Source organism: Lindgomyces ingoldianus, assembly GCF_010093535.1.
Source record: "Lindgomyces ingoldianus strain ATCC 200398 unplaced genomic scaffold BDR25scaffold_23, whole genome shotgun sequence".
NCBI lineage: Eukaryota > Fungi > Ascomycota > Dothideomycetes > Pleosporales > Lindgomycetaceae > Lindgomyces > Lindgomyces ingoldianus.
Genome location: NW_022985184.1, coordinates 24,355 through 40,845, shown reverse-complemented (window position 1 = coordinate 40,845; position 16,491 = coordinate 24,355). Strand labels below are relative to the sequence as shown.

General features: G+C 50.3%; 5 protein-coding genes across 5 annotated transcripts; 1 reads left to right on the top strand and 4 right to left on the bottom strand.

The window, feature by feature from the left end:
* Positions 1-302: 302 nt before the first annotated feature.
* Positions 303-1,872, bottom strand: BDR25DRAFT_264474 (uncharacterized protein). The gene is made up of 2 exons (XM_033686871.1): positions 1,759-1,872; positions 303-1,711 (listed from the first exon to the last, which is right to left on the bottom strand). Exons 1-2 carry the CDS (start codon positions 1,859-1,861, stop codon positions 414-416), a joined length of 1,401 nt encoding a protein of 466 aa, XP_033545503.1. The 5' UTR covers positions 1,862-1,872; the 3' UTR covers positions 303-413.
* A 2,546-nt stretch (positions 1,873-4,418) lies between these two features.
* BDR25DRAFT_289481 (uncharacterized protein) lies at positions 4,419-6,231 on the top strand. Its single transcript, XM_033688457.1, has 2 exons — positions 4,419-5,092; positions 5,177-6,231. The coding sequence occupies exons 1-2, from the start codon at positions 4,590-4,592 to the stop codon at positions 5,961-5,963; spliced, it is 1,290 nt and encodes a 429-aa protein (XP_033545502.1). The 5' UTR covers positions 4,419-4,589; the 3' UTR covers positions 5,964-6,231.
* Positions 6,232-6,332: 101 nt separating this feature from the next.
* BDR25DRAFT_289478 (alpha/beta-hydrolase) lies at positions 6,333-7,538 on the bottom strand (the record flags this gene model as incomplete). The annotated part of the gene is made up of 2 exons (XM_033688456.1): positions 6,333-7,292; positions 7,393-7,538. The coding sequence occupies 2 exons, from the start codon at positions 7,536-7,538 to the stop codon at positions 6,374-6,376; spliced, it is 1,065 nt and encodes a 354-aa protein (XP_033545501.1). The 3' UTR covers positions 6,333-6,373.
* A 413-nt stretch (positions 7,539-7,951) lies between these two features.
* On the bottom strand, positions 7,952-8,543 carry BDR25DRAFT_315666 (uncharacterized protein; the record flags this gene model as incomplete). Its single annotated transcript, XM_033691541.1, has 2 exons — positions 7,952-8,428; positions 8,481-8,543. 2 exons carry the CDS (start codon positions 8,541-8,543, stop codon positions 7,952-7,954), a joined length of 540 nt encoding a protein of 179 aa, XP_033545500.1.
* Positions 8,544-15,091: 6,548 nt separating this feature from the next.
* Positions 15,092-15,913, bottom strand: BDR25DRAFT_357015 (uncharacterized protein; the record flags this gene model as incomplete). The annotated part of the gene is made up of 4 exons (XM_033695740.1): positions 15,092-15,332; positions 15,373-15,472; positions 15,510-15,736; positions 15,771-15,913. The coding sequence occupies 4 exons, from the start codon at positions 15,911-15,913 to the stop codon at positions 15,092-15,094; spliced, it is 711 nt and encodes a 236-aa protein (XP_033545499.1).
* Between the last annotated feature and the right edge of the window lie 578 nt (positions 15,914-16,491).

Sequence of the window (16,491 nt, the reverse complement as noted above, 5' to 3'; positions counted from 1 at the left end):
AGGGAGGAAGGAAAGAGTACCATGGCGGCAATTAAGGTGTTATGAGGTTGAGAGCGTCAGGTGCGTAAGAGGCAGATAGTTCGAGGTATTATGAAAGGTCTTTTATAGGAACCTGAAGGAGAAAGCCGGCAGTGGACTCCGGACAACGTAAGATGCAGATGGAGTGGGGTGAATTTAGACTCGAAGCTTCGATGTCATGATTGGAGGGGTAATGCCAAGGGTTCACGTGATAACCCCAACTCTTCCCGAGTCCTTGAGGTCAGTTTCCAAGTGAGTCACTAAAACTTGTGGTAATACAAATTTGTAAAGCATGGTACAGTACATGTTATACATATTCGGTCGTTGATGTTCGATATCCCTATTTTACACATAGTTTTACATTCACTGTGAACCTCTGCGAAACAAATCCATGCTCAGTCCAACTCTTCCCAATGGTTCTTCTTTTCTTCTTTTCGAGGCCAGAGAGACTTCCACCAGGGGTCCTCCTTCATAGCCGCCGCTCTTTCCGCCCTCTCTTCTCCGTCCATATCCAGTTCAAATTTCCGCATTCGTTCCGCAATTCGCGGATCAAGAACCATCTCGTCCAACCATACTCTTTCCTTGCCGTCATCATCTTTTCGTTCCCGCACAGACTTGTGCCATTCTTTTTCTTCATACTGTAGCAGCAGCAGCTGTTCCCACGCAGATGCATCGTGCTCATCGTCGACTCTGGTACTAGAAATGCTAGAATGCGATTCTCCGGGTGAATCGTAAGGTCGATATACTGCGAGGACAGCGGCTGCGGTCTGTCGACCTATATCATCAGCCACTTGTCGTCGATTTAAGAAACGATACATCCGTATCGGGAAGTTAAAGAAGCCTAGGAGATGGGGGAAGGGGATCACAGCGGAAGGTGGAAGTTCTGAAGGACAATTTCGCGAGAGGAGAGAGTTGTTGTAGTCGACTACGCTATTGAAGGGGGGCGGTTGCTTCTTCTTTTTGGGCTTATCCTCTCCTTCCTTTTTGGGCATTTCTGGTTCCGGTTCCGGTCCCGTTCCTTCTTGCGCTGCCGCTGGGGATGCATCGTCGCTAGATACAGGTGGAGAAGGCTGATCGGGTGGAATTGGTGCGTCCTGTGTGATAGGAGGAGATTCTATAGGGACTTCTGGTATTTTCTCCGGTTGCGGCAGATCCAATGGCCCTAGCCAGCCTTCATGCAGTCCTCGGACATATTCTTTCCAAGCATGTCTCCCAATAACAATATCGCCAGCTGTTCCCTCCCAATCTTTAACACCAGACCTCTTCCTCGTCTCTTCCAGTATCTCCTGCATATCTTCTTCTATGGGATCCGACGTGGGCTCTCCTTTTTTCTTCCGTAGCCTCCTTATCCGCTCTGCCAACCCTGCCCTAATATCGCCCTCTCTCCGTCCCTCGATTGCGTCCCAGTCCAGGGCAGCGGCAACTAGTATCGGCTTGACGTATTCATGAAAATGATCGCGGGCCGGTAATAGTCCATCTGCGGGTGGCGCCGAGATGTATATCGTGAGCTTCCGGGCCAGTTGTTGTGTATCCAGTGGTTCCTGCGCGATGTGCTCGACTACTTTCGTCCACTTCCGTTGTATGCGTTTCTTCTCCCGGCGGTCGTACATGACTGCGGCGGTCCATGAACCCGTGACTGTGAGAAATATCATCCAATTCCGCGAGGGAAGTCTGAGGCGGAAGTTGGGGAGCCCTGTAGATGTGTTAACCACCAAGACTCAGGTATGGAAGGGTGTATACCCATCATCCGCCAAATTGGATTTGGGGGCTTCTGTGGCTTCGGCGCCTTGTATGTGGTGTCTGAAGCGCTCGCTGGAGGCGCTTTCGCATCCTGTTCAGCCATTTTTAGTTCTGGTAAACCGGATGGTTTGGCCCAGTAGTTGGTCCAAAAAAATTTAGAATGCGGGCGGGCAACAGCGGAATTTGCCCGGAGCGGTCGAGTGCGGAATGCTCCGAATAGGTTTGGCAGCCAACAGACATCCAAGCACTACTGCCAACTCGCCATCTATCATCACTCAACGAGCACCTTGACATTTTTTTAGCCTTACCAAACAATGATCAATTATCTCGAGTACTAACCTGATATATTTGTCGCGATAGTATGACTTCTCACCTGCTTCCATAGCGGTAGCGAGGCTGAAACTGTCGGGTGTACTGCATGTTAGTACTCTCGAATATCTACTCCCGAGACTCGGCAAAAGGCTTAACACATTGCATTTGCCCTATATATGTTCTGTTAGGCCTTGACAACATGCAGTCCAGGATGCAAAAGAGATATGCAGCCAAGCGAGAAGCACCATTGACTAGGCACCTCCCAGTGTGGACGCCAGCTTCAACACAACCCCACGGTCTGCAAAAACGAACTCCAGCTCCCGAACCTAGCAGAATCTAACAATAGCCTGTGGTTTGATCGTCCAATTATTATCTTATCTTTTTTCAAGTTCATCATGATATCTCCGGAGGAAAGGCGCGGCAGGACTGCATGGCCTGGAGAAGAGTAAGACGGAGTGCTTCAGTCTCAGCCTTACCCGCACTCGAGATGAGCATCAAGAGATTCGAGCACTTTGGTGGCTTCAAGACGCGGTAACCCTCCCCTAGACGGATCGTTCGCCTACAGGTGCACTTCCTCTTACTTGTCGTCTCTCTAATAATCTTCGTAAGCCCAAAGGTCTACCTCCCCCAGCTTTGCTGCTACCCCTTTGCCGTTCTGAGATATTCAGAGAGAAACCTTTGAGCGAAGTCCCCTGGGTATACTGAACTAACAGACTAAATTATTTTTGAAAGAAAAGTCTTTATCAGCCTTTTATTAGTATTCAAAGGCGACTCACGCAGGACAGATAGCATGGTAGAATAATTTTCTGTGGCGAGAGTTAGCATCGTGCGTTATCTGGGTTCACCTCTGAATTCGCGGATTACATTGAAAGGGAGAACGTTTCCACGGCATCAAGTTTGAGGGATCCAGTCATGATATCCACAAAGATACTCTCAGTCTCGGCCCATCGGACATTCAATACTGGGAACTTACTAGGAGGGATGTGGAAGAATTCGCTCCGTTTCACTAACCACCCTTCTGCGATAGGTCGGAATTTTGAGTATTTCGTGCATCATGGCCTCATTAAGAGGAATATCCTTGCCGGTCGCCATTTGGAATCGTCCATGTGGCACGTGGGAGTTCTTGTATCCTGGGCGAGAGGGAGAGGTTCCTCGGTTGAGTTTCGTCACCGGTCTTTCCTATGATGGTATCCATCTCATGGCCTGCCATAGCTCCTATCATTCTATAGTTGAATATTGGCTCTGCAAATTCGAGGCCCTTTTTCTAGCTTTGTTAGGTTTCACTGTGGCCGCCCGCCTCTCTGCTGCTCTTCAACTTCCTTCGAGATTTCAGGCACAAGGGTGACGAATACTGTCGGTTCCCATTTATTGTTCTTGCTGTTCTCTTCTACTTTTATTTTATTCTGCTTAGTATTTGTTCCTCCCACTATTTGTCCTGCAGGTCTATATCGTCGTCAAGAGCTTCCTGCGCTTGATTCATCTTCCGAAAATCGCATTCCTCACTCCCAAATGGTCTCAATACTACTTCCCGCATACAAGTAACCAACAAACTTCTATAATTTATTGCCCCCCCTGTGGTCTGATGGTTTTGGTTATTGGTAGTGTGCCAAGATTAGAATTGAATGCTCACTTCCCGATGAACTAGTGACAGGGCTAAAACTCTTAAAGGTGTTAGTTCATGGATCGCCTCCGAGGAACTTAGTAATGGACTGTGGTCTTCGGTCAAGTTGACAGTTGAGGGTTGTTGACATTGCTTGAAAGAGGCGCATCTATTAAAATAGTTGCGGGCATGATTGACTCTCCAGTCCTGTGAACTTTAAGAAAGCGTAGAACTGCTGTTCTTGGAGGCATGATATCCCTATGATAAGATTCGAGTGAATACGAAATTGAAGTTTCCTCAACCTTTGTTAAGTGGAGAATCTACTCGCACATTTTGGTACGCTATGGTAGCTATGTTCTGATTTAGTGATTGAAGCAGATATGAATTAGTGTAGCCTCGAATCGCAAGCTATCTTAAGCATGGACTGGCCGCCTCTGAGGAAGACGATGCGTGAGCGCAGCAAGGCAGATTTAGATCTTGACACCTACCTAAACTGCCGGGATTTAAAACTCTAGCGCAGCCAATTAAGGAGGGCGTCGACAACGATGAAGAGACATTCTTAGCACTTAGTTTCTAAGATGTCCTACGTGTGAGCAGCTCTCCTCTTCATACTTAATTTCAAGAAAGCAGATGGGACATCCCACCCAAGAGCAAGGCTAGGGGCTGGGGTCTGGCTCGGGCCTGCATATTGTATGCCCCACGCAGCGAAAACCGTATGCTCACCGAGACTACTCCGCCAGTACATTATATAATTTCAACCCAAGAATTGACGTAGTTAACTATGAATTGCACTTCGCTGACATAATCACCACATTTCGGGCCTTCTTTCTGCCGACGATCTCGAACTTTTGGCCAGAGCTTCTCCGCAAAGCTTCAAGGGTTCATCTCACGCCCAACATCCATCATATCACCACTCGCCATGACATCTTGCTCCAGGCTGGCGGCCTCCGGCGCCTCCGGCATAATACGCTCTTCGCGACCTCAATTAATACATTCCAGGATATCCCCTCTTGCCATTCATCCGGCGCTCGCCGTCTCCTCCGCCCGCGCCTTCACTCAGCTAAACTCTCAATCCGCCTCCTCATCCAATCCTACAAACGTCTTCTCCTCAATGAGCCAACTCGGAAACCAGCCAGGTCCACCGTCGTACTTTCAATCCCAGCGACGACTCCCCGCCAACACCATCATCCGATTCGTACCGCAGCAGACGGCATGGATAGTCGAGCGCATGGGGAAGTTCCATCGTATCTTGGAGCCGGGGCTTGCGATCCTGATACCGTTTCTTGATCGTATAGCGTATGTGAAGAGCTTGAAGGAGGCGGCGATTGAAATCCCGAGTCAGAGCGCCATTACGGCAGATAATGTTACGCTGGAGTTGGATGGTGTGTTGTATACGAGGGTATTTGATGCGTATAAAGCCAGGTAGGCGCACTCTTTAAATCCCTTAATATGGCATGATAGTGGCTCTGCGATATATGAACTCAAAGCTGACACGAGTGCTTCCAGCTACGGAGTTGAGGACGCCGAATATGCTATCTCCCAACTCGCGCAAACCACCATGCGTTCCGAAATCGGCCAGCTTTCCCTTGACCATGTTCTCAAAGAACGCGCTAACCTCAACGCAAACATAACTGCCGCCATCAATGAAGCGGCCCAAGACTGGGGCGTCACCTGCCTGCGTTACGAGATCCGAGACATCCACGCCCCGGAGCCTGTCGTTGAAGCGATGCACCGGCAAGTGACTGCGGAGAGAAGTAAGAGGGCCGAGATTCTCGAGTCTGAGGGTCAGCGACAGTCAGCCATCAACATTGCAGAGGGAAAGAAACAGAGCGTGATTCTTGCGTCTGAGGCGCTGAAGGCGGAGCAGATTAACATGGCGAGTGGTGAGGCCGAGGCGATTCTCGTTAAAGCGCAGGCCACAGCAGCGGGAATCGATGTCGTAGCACACTCGATTGCGCAAGGTCAGGACTCCGCCCAAAGTGCCGTTTCGCTCTCCGTCGCAGAGAAGTACGTCGGTGCGTTTGCCAACTTGGCGAAGGAGGGTACAAGTGTCATTGTGCCTGGTAACGTCGGAGATATCGGAGGCATGATTGCAAGCGCAATGGCCGTGTACGGAAGAGTCAACGACGCGCAGATGAAGGGTGTTGCGTCTAAGATGACGGGCAACCAGGACACGCCAGCCGGCAGGAAGATTGCAGAATTGGAAGGCCAGTTGGGGGATATTGAGCACGGATCTGGGGAGGTTACCAGTGCGATTCAGAAGGCTATGGATCAGAGGTTGAATAGGAAGTGAGGGAGGCAAATCGAAGATTGGGCGCATAGCATTGCTGGACAGCGTAGGAGCATGGAGCATGGAACATCAGGGGAAGGAGTTGTCTTGTACAAGAATTATCTGTATGAATAGGCCACGCAGCGAGCGCCCCCACTGTGTTGGGTATCAATCAAGGGGTTAAAAAGCTGATTTTCTCCCTTCTTCATTTTTATTCTAGGAGTTCTCAACTCTTGTTTGGAAACTCCACTTTCGTTTGTTCATAGGGAAATAGATGTGTAACTTTCAACCCGGCTGATAACTGGTTCGAACAATAGTCGTGAATCAGCACTTCCACTTCCCACACACCCTATTCACTGTCTTGTTAGAAACAGTCTAGCAACCTAGTAACCTGCTACTTAAATCACTCTATCCCTCCCATTGCACACCTAATCTCACCTCAAGGGCCAGTATTCAGTCGTCCCAAGCCCCCCAGACCCATGCATCCTCCCAACAACTTCTTCAATCAACTGCACGATCTGACCGCCCTCTTGCCAGACTTCATCATGAGCTCCTTCCAATTTCCGGCACTCGAAAATCTTCTTCCTATCCCCTCCTTCCATATCATTTTGATTTTCAAGCATAGAATTGTCACCTGACTGATCCTTCCATCCAGCTGCCAACAAAGTTCTGCTCATACGCTCCATCTGCTCACCTTCCACAAGCCCATCCTCCGGACTCCAACAGAGCAACAACAACCTTCCATTACCCCACCCTTCATCCCCGAAACTGTGTGCATGCGACGTCGGACTCGCGCCTTCCCACACGCGGACATCGGGGCCGAATGCACCAGTAACGATATCCTTGTATATTTCCGCAATGTTCTTAGGTGTCTTAGGAGTGCTATGGTTTTGGACTAGAAGCGGGATGTTGTAGATTCCCGCCAATAGCACCAATGCGGCTGGACGACTGAGATATAGGTCTTGAGGGGAGACACCAATACGAGAGAAAAGTTGCAGCAGAAGCGTGCTGCCGCATGAGTGTCCGATACCAATCCATTTATACCCTTGCCTTTCCCCGTCCCCGTCTCCATCCCCGCCCCCAACGCCAATACCATACTCCCTCCGCAGCCACTTTAGGGCTAAGGCAACATCTTGTACATGCGAGGGATGCCTGACATTCCTGCTTTCATCGTCAGGAGAGCTTGGATGCGTGGGATGCAGGGGATAGGGCGAGAGACGGTAATTCAGAGATGCTATGCCTGCGATATGGCGGAGAGCGGTTGGATGAGTGGAGTGAGAGAGGTGGTGGATGGTGGGGTGGATGGTAGCGGAGTTTTGGAGAGGGTCGCGCCAGGCTCCGCCGTGGATATAGCTGGGTTGAGTTGTGAGCTTCGTAGGGTATTGAAGTGAGGATGGCGCAGAGGGGATTAGGAAAGAGGGCTACGGACAAGGTACGAGGACGTCTGACTTACATGATCCATATCGTGCTACTTGGTGGAGATTTAGATTGTGGTCGTGGAAGCCAGATATCTAACGTCTGGAGCTTTGTTGGAGGATCCGTATATGGAATGGCATCGATATGTTGAGGGTATCTTGGTGAAGAATCAGAGGCCAACATGGTTGAAGTTTGAAGTGGGATGTTCAGTTCCGAACCCCTTGCTCCTTGTCTCTCCAAATTCCGAAGCTCAACATCAATAGTGTTTCTCCACCCGATCGCAGCACATCAAGAACAGCAACACGAGATAAATGCAGTTCAGATCTATATTCAAAAATTTTTTTAATTTCCTACATACTATTCCTTCCCAACGACTCTTGCAGAGTTATATTAATTACGATTACCTTCCAATTCGAATCCTTCCAGTCCCGTGCCAAGGCATGCCAGCCAGCGCCAAACGCTCAAAAATGCGATGCAAGAACCCAGGGGTAGTAGTATGATCCAATAGATTTTTTCCGTCCCTCAATTCTCCTCACTCGGAAGAGAAAATTTTCAATCTAAACATGAAGCGAAGTGGGTATAATAAGACGATGCGTTTACAAGAACGCAGCGACGAAGGCACCGACACCAGCAACGGAGCCGGCAACAGCGCGCATCGTCGCAGCGGCACCGGTAGACTTAGCAGCGGTGCCAGAGCCGCTAGCAGATGCACGTCCGGTACCTGACGCGCCAGCGCCAGTGCCGGTGACGGTACCAGCAGAGCCGGATGCACCGCCGCTGCCGCTAGGAGTGGCGTTGGTAAGAGTGACGGTGGTGCTGTTGTTGGCAGAGACGACGAGAGTACGGGTGGAGTTGGCGCCCGCAGTGCCGGGGAGCAGGATCGTGTTAATACCACTAAGTCCAGCCGGAACATTGTTAGCCTCGCCGACGGATGTAGCGACCGCAGGCTGCGAGGTCACCGCAGGGGGCTGGTCGGGGATGGAAGTCGCCGCAGCAGGCTGGCCAGTGATCACGCCGAGCGAGTTGGTCTGCGTCAGACGAGAGGTCTGAGGGAAGGCATCGACAGACGAAGACTTGGCTGGTCAGATCAATTGACACGCGCTACATCGTTCAGTGATGACTTACGGAGTCTTGAGCCAGGGCCGCAATGGCGAAGATAGGGGCAGAGATGAAGATGGAGGCGCGCATGGTGACTGTGTTGGACTGTTTACGTGTTTTGTTGAACGAGTGGAAGATGAATTAACGACAGATTGATGAGGATGCTGATCCGAACTATTCTGATGAACTTATGGAATGGATTGATGAAGTGTGAGTGGATGGGAAGTGAGTGGTGAGAGCAGCGGACGCGTCAGGCTTTTTAAATGCCCCCAATTTCCTTACACCAGAGCTCCCCCTGTCTTTCCTGCGCCACCCTAGCCTGACCGAGCAACAGCCGCCATCGAAACTCAGCCATCCTTGTACCGGCTCATGGACCAATAAAAGCACATCTCCGCGAATGCCCCCTCCCCCAAAGTGGCGAGGAAGATCCACCAAGCGCAGTGTCGCAATTGTCAGAACCCAGACAGGCCACGATTACATCCTCATTGTTGAACGTCCGATGTTGTGGTTTTGGTGGGAGTGTGTTGTGTGTCAATCTGTCCTGCCACTGCGTTTCAAGGGCTCCCGAGCTCCTTTCGCTGTGCGGGAAATGGCATCTCCACACTTTGAAAACAAGTTCCCGCCGCACGCCTCCAAAATCCATGTTTCCACAAGAACAAATTTCACAATGCCCTCATTTGTTACATGGGACGAGCCGTCTCCTCTCGCTCGCCATTCCCATGTTCGTTCGATCAATTTCCCCCTTTATAACGAAGCGTGCCGTTGTTCCAGATGCAACCACAGTATGCCCCTCTTTTTTATTCGCGAAGAACCGGTAAGAATTTTTGTTTGCTAAACAATTGCGTGGCCAAGCAGGCTGGATTCTACTATTCTTAGCAGAAAGTCCGTTTGTGTGGTTCTGTTTGGGGCTTAGCGTGGATCATGCAAGGTTAGATCGAGAAATACGTCAACATGTGTGCAGCCACCGAGCACCACCCCCTGTCTCGATCTCGAGAGACCGAGAGACAGTAAATGGAATTGCCACCTTTCCAATACTCTTCGGCTGTGAGAATTTCATGAATCAATGGTGTCAATATTGAAGAAGTATTGATCGGTTGTGAAAGTACTCTCTAACTCCGAATTTCTTTATATTCTATTGACTTCACTCCGATCATTAGTTTCGGTCATTTCTGTAACTATCCATGGTAGTTGCACCCATCTCCTGCCCAAGGCAGTGAACGCCTTGCTAGTGACCTCCGAGACAAACTCCGGCGTCTTCGTCTGCAGCTTAGTGCACGTAGGCCGAGGTGGCCAGTGCACTGCGCGCTTCGTCACCTGGCCGCCTCCATGCATCGAGAAAGTGTTAGTTATGGAAGGAAGTTCAAGTGGAATCACCGTGGCTATGAGTTCGCTCTGCCTGCTCAACGGTTTCATGGTGATGTTGATACGTTTCTTTTCTACATCGAAACTACCAGCGTTTGTCCATGCGAGTATGAGTCCCACATTGGCAAGGGACAAAGTACCCGACATTTCAAGCCATATCGACTGCTTCGGCCTTGAAGGTATGCTGGATGCTCCATACTTAAGGAGATATCGGCTGAGCCCCGTATGGCCTATTCCCAAATCGCTATCTGTTCCTTTAGACTTCCGAATGTTATTTGGTAATTTGCCCTAACAGACAAAATATCGACATCCCCAAAAATTCATGTCATAGGGAACGAACCGGTAGGTCGATTGAATTCACCACGGCTCTTGATTATCATTCGGCATTCGTCCTACGTCTACGGCCACACTTCAAGCTCCAGGGGCCTATTATTCTCAAGCGCCAAGCAATAAATGTTAAGCCATATATGGAAGCTCTTTGGTCTCATACCACGAAAGGCGGGACCGAGGGAGCGATATCTTCAGTAAAGTCTTAGTGCAGCGGGGCTTTTCTCCAGATTGCGAGACTAGGCTGAGCGGTGATTCATCTACATCCCTAGAGCTACCTGAAATAGATCGCCCAAGGGGACTCAAAAGACTTTTTCAAATGTAGTACTAACATAGAATAGAATATTCTCCACATATTCTCGCAGTCACAATGAGCGAGACTCATAAGTGCTTGACATTAGGGACTGCTATGGCGCTGATTTGGTGAATGCTCCAAGCCCAGCCGTGTCCAGCTCAACTCGCGCCATTCGTGAATAGTTTCGTGAAACAATCATAGGAAGTGCGTTCTCCTGCTCTAAGTAGCAGCTCAATCAGAATCATATCCTTGTTTGCCCGAACGTTTGTTGAGATCAAGGCTTTATACGATGGAATCTCTACTTTCGAAGCCAAAGATCCAGATAGGGTCTTTGACAAGATCTGTTTCTGCAGCAAGCTTCTCAGTACTGCAGCGAATTTCCCAGGCATCTCCTGCTCACAACAACTGGAACATCTTTATAAGGAACTTGTTGCAGTCCTGAGAAAGCTCGCTCCGTACAACAGGACAGCTCTTACCTAAGACCTAGAGAGGCACGTCATCCTTGTAGATGTTCTCATTCAGGAAATATTATCCTTTGCCTAGTAAACCGTCACTGGGTTTTCCACCTGCAGTTCCGAGCTGGAAACGTTTGCAATGAGATCTTCAACTTCTAGGAACAAATTTGGACGGATCGCTTCACGCTAGACAGACTACAACATTTCCACTACGAGTCCGCCAATCATTATGCGTCATGTAAAGCTTCGGTCGAGTATAATGTTCCCCCTCTTTCCACCTGGATGAAAGGTCACACAAGGAGCGTATATGCCATCTAAAACTCCTAACTTGTTGGGCCTGCAAGAGTGCTAGAGCGTAAGTCTTTACTTTTAGGCAAAGGCACGAACAAAAACATATAGAAAATTCAGGCGGGATTAATCGTTACTTGTTCTGTGGTTGGCTACGTATGACTGCCATTGAGTTCATCCCTCTGACCAGCTATTACGTGTATCATATTTAGGCTCCACTTGCTAGATTTGCCGTAGAAGCCAAACTTGAATGGACGAAAGTGTTGGAAGCAGCAAGGCACGTCCAAATTCTTCTCAGTTTTCGTCTCCGAGGTTCATGTAGGAAGACGGTTAGAGAGCAGCGGCCAAACAGTAGCGTCACCAGATATTAAGGCGCTCAGGGTTCTTGAAGATATTGACCGCATCACTACTCGCAGGCAATTCAACTGACAGCATTCGCTAGGGACAGATGATCCCTTGAGAATACGTATCCCTAGATCATTGCCAGGAGAGATCGACTGTCTTGCCACACGGAAGTATGAACCATATTGCGAAGCTTACGGAAAACACTTGGGACAAGACTGTGGGAGGTATTTGGCATATGGTATTGCCGTGCACTTCGATTGCATAAACAACTTCCGGCAATCAAGCCAGAAAGGGGCGTCAGACTCCAGTGTTACCCAGTGAGGACCTCTTATTTCTTTTCAGTTTCCCCTGCTTTTCTGATCCCCTTTCACCATTTTACCCGAAGGTATTATCCACCAAGCAATCTCTCCTTGTCAGGTCATCGCTTGCTTTGAGTATCATTGTATTCATTTCACCCACATGTACGGGTTCTTATACAGTAGTAGTCGCATAACATGGAACATGACCAAGATGAAGTCAATCTGGGAAGCCTCTCACTGACTGAAATTAGGGAGAACATTCATAAGATGCAAATTTTCTGCCCCAAGTTACAAACAAACCTTGCTATGCTCTTTGTGATGTGATAAGATAGAGTACTACCTTCGAGCTGGGCGCTCGTAAGGATTTTTGAAGAGAACTAACCCTAAAAGGTTCACAAAAGCTGTAAATCAAAGGCGTTTCTATCAAAGGTTATAGAAGAAAAAGTGCGCTAATACAAACTGGTTTTCGTCGCGTGCTGAACGATTGGTGCTGGAAACTGACGGCTCACTGACCGCGCTGACTGGCGCTCTGGCCAATGCCTGCCCCGACATCTCGCGAGGCCCCTTGTTCCTCTAGTAGTACGGATTACACTTCCGGAAATCTTCTCCCCACATCTGGCATGGTCGGCTGCGCGAGCTTCGTGACCATGCTCCACGCGTCCTGCTGTTGCCGCTGCAGCCACTGCGCGGCCTGTCAAGCTCGTGTGTATTCTGGGGTGAGCAATGCGAGCTTCTGCTCCTCCTCCTGCTCCTGCTAGCCCTACTCGTGCCTACGTGCTGCTGCTGCTGCTGTAGCTACGGTGTACTCAGGAGGCGAACATGGGCCTACCGCGTAGTCAGCGCCGCAAGCGTAGCCAGCATGTCGATATCAACATTGCGAACAATGTAGAGCTGCCCCCTAACGCGCAGAACACCCTAGGTACAATACATGATCAACGGCCGGAGAATACGCGCCAGGTCTACAGCCCAAAGCAAGAAGAATTTAAAGTAATATCTCTCTATCTGCTCTAGCTGTTCCAGCTTGTGTGATTGGCTAACGACGCGTATAGGCATTCTGTGAGCGGAAGCGGTTCTCCGATAGCGACACAGTGACAGAGGATAAGCTGCTGCTCTTCCTGGTAGAAGAGGTTACGAATAGGCCTCTAAGAGCCAAGTCTCGTAAGGCGGGCAGCGACATCCCGCAACACCAGACGCGTCTTGCCTGGCGCTCAGTTCGCGCCTACGCCGCTGCTATCACTGACCTCTGGCGGGAGCAGAAGGCGCTAGGCATGAACAGCCATCCGACGCCCTGCAAGAATAAAGCGAGAGAATACCTCAGGTCGCTGCAGCGCAGAGATGCCCAGCGAGATCAGGATCAGAACCCCGACGAGGGGAGAGACATACCGTTCGACGGGTTCACCGAGGATGAGTTTGAACGGCTCTGCGGCGAGCTATGGATACATGGTGCGAGCGAGGGCTCAGCTTCAGCAGCAGAGCGGCACTTCCGCACGCTCGTTGACATCCTTCTAGGCCAGTACATGCTCACGCGTGGAAGCGACCGTCGCTCTGCAAAAATATCAGACCTCTTCACCTTTGAGTCTAAAGGGGAGGGTCCTACACGCTGTATGCCTCTAATATTCACCACCCACGCAGGCAAGCAGAGCCAGCACGGCCGGCTAGAGACGATTGGCGCGCTGCGGCATAGCGAGCCGCTGCTCTGCATGCTCAGTAGCCTAGCCTTCTACCTGCTTTCTCGCTGGGACCTTAGAGAGGAGCCCTTTCCCGACCTTAGCCAGCCCTTAGCTTGGTACGGAATACGTCTGATTAAGGCCAGCGCGGCCGACCCCACTGTAGCGTTCTCGTACAACTCACAACGCGACTGGGTCGCGCGGGCCTTCCAGTACGCTGGTATCTCGTCGCAGAAGAAGACCCATATAGGACGGAGCACAGGGGCTAGGCTGGCAGAGCTCAAAGGGGTCAGCGAGGAGCAGATTCGGCGTGCTAGCAGGTGGAATCAGGAGCAGATAGTTGACTGTTACCTCAACTCTCTGCCCTGGAAGTTTATGAGGACTACGGCTGGCCATCCGGCCCAGATGGGCTGCTTTAAGGTCCCGCGCGCAGACGTCACGCCTCCAGACGAGCTGCTGTCCCTCATCTGGCCGCAGCTAGATGCATGGAAGGGACGCTTTGGCCCGCACGCTGGCCAAATTAATGACCTTGCCGCAGCTGGTTTCACGAGTCTGCTGTTCTACCTTAGAGAGGTACTCCTCCAGGATTCAGTAGCTATGCGCCGACGATTCCCCAACCACCCTGTGTGGAATCATCCAGTGTTCCAGCACAAGGCATACGCAGCTTTCGCGCAGGATGTTGAGGCGTCCCTTGACCCAGCGGCTCCCAGCCGGCTGTCTGCCTTGTACCAAGCGATACCGCAGCTTGCAGACCACCTCAAGGCGCTAGATTCTCAGAATAAGCGGCGGATGAAGGAGCTTGAGGAGTGTGTTAATCGCCTTGTTGAGGTACAGACTTCGCATTCCCAGCACCTGCAGATGCTCGTGTCCCAGCTAGAGGCATCCCAGAGGCTAGGCAATACACTACAACCACTAAGGCCAGCGCTGCCGTCGTCATCAGACATGGCTGCTTCTGGCAATTACACCTCCACCCAAGCTGGCATTGCGCCTTCATCGTCTGCGCACTCGCCCAGCCCATCTCCTCTGCCCGCAGCGCCTGAAGCAGCGCCTGAAGTAGCGCCTGAAGCAGTGGTTGAAGCAGTGCCTGAAGCAGCGCCTGAAGGAGTACCTGAGCCAGTGCCGCCATCGCTGGTCGCTCCAAAGCATCGCATGTGCCGTGCAGTGAGGACAGTGGAGGATCTCTGGCGTGAGTGGACGGTCGGCTTACAAGGCCAGCCTTCAATCACTGAGCTAGATAGGCGATGGGGCAGTCGCTGGAGGTCGGGCCGCCGTAGCGAACTGCAGTGGTATTCTCTACGACTTGAGGTTATCAAGGAGATCAGGCGCATAACCCAGGCGCAGGGGACTAGTGAGGAGGCTGCTATGTGGCAGGTGAACAAACAACAGCAGCAGCAGCAGTACTCCTTGGACCAATTTTGCAAGCAGCTTAGAGCTGCCAGGAACGAGAGTGGCAAACAGTAGGCGGCTGGTAGTAGGTTATGTTGTATAGAGTATGTATACTTGGCAGCAAAGATTATGTACCAGTGCTCACATCGCCCACGCCTAGCAATGTAATGGCTACCCTAATCTAGCCCAACAACGCTACAGCGCAGCAGCAGCTTCATCGTAGCCCTAGAGTGCCGGAAATCAGGATATCTGTGCATGTTGCGGCATTAACATCATCCATGGAGGGTCGGCAGAGGAATGGAGATGGGTGAATACGCACGAGCCTGGAAAGCTTGCGCAATAACCACTTTGATACCGCGATCGACACCTTTTCTAATAAATGCCTATTCAAGTGGGCCGATAATATTGAAAATGTACTACAATAACGAAGACCAACGATCCAGAACACGAAATCACTGATCGCAGACCCTGCGTGCTCTACAAACGCGAAGAAACTGGGCAGCGGCTGCATTCAAGAAGAGAGTTTGAGCAGAATGTGCAGTCACGGTGGTGGAGCAGGGGTAGGGTAAGCCGACGTTGCACGTGAACGCGCGAGCTGCATGGTGACGAACAATCTGCGGGGCCGCTCTTACGCGTCATCAACGCGGAGGCACGCGTATAAGATGAGTAGCTTTGTTCGATACCTTCCTTGAACAAGAAATTCCATTTCTTCCTTGTCAAGTTTTCCTTTGAACTGGAATACGTCGGTCTCAAGAACAACGACCGCCTCAATTTAAAAACTACTCCAATTTCGATGGCCGCGCCTCCGATCTCGTCCCGACTGTAGAAGAACCCGAAACAGTTGTTGTCCAAGGCGAGGCTACCGTTCGTCAAGACTTAGTTTATGAAATGACTATGGATGGTCCTTCCATTGGATTATTTGACCTGGTGAGTTCTCGATCCCCACCTTGCTGAAAGTGGTTGTAGGTTCCGGGAAGTCGATCAGAAGCGGCAATATCAATAGTATATCATCATCCACATTTCCACATGACTGCATTTGTTTACACTTATATCCTAATACTTTATGCACCATGTCTCATGAGCGGATGGGAGTTTGTTTCGACACGAGCTCTCGGAAGAAATTATAATACAGACGTAACCACCTACCGCCACTTCGTACCAGTGCTCCATTGGGATTCGAGCAGGTAGCATGACAGACACCTGTGACTCTTAGCCACTCTACCAGTCCTATCATTCAGGTAACGGGGCATAATAGCCGACATAGACTTCGAAATCCAGACGTTATGTGTCTCGCAGTGAAAACGACACAAATTGTTCATTTCAGTCACCGTTTATCTTTGCGTTGATATGCCCTCCTTAACATAACATCATGTCAGTGTGTATCTGAGCCGCTCCCTTCCTTTCAGAGATTCTCAATAACTTAGCTTTCGGACCAATTCCCTACTTCGCCTTTCTTCCTATCTTTCTCACTGACTATCTACGAAATTGACTTAGGTTGTTTGGTTTTGTTGTAGCCCTGTTTCGTTATTAAGAGGACTCTTTGCCCACTCCTCCATCCTTGTACCGCTTAAGTAAGCATGGGATTAACGCGAGAAGTTATTGAACGGATTGCAA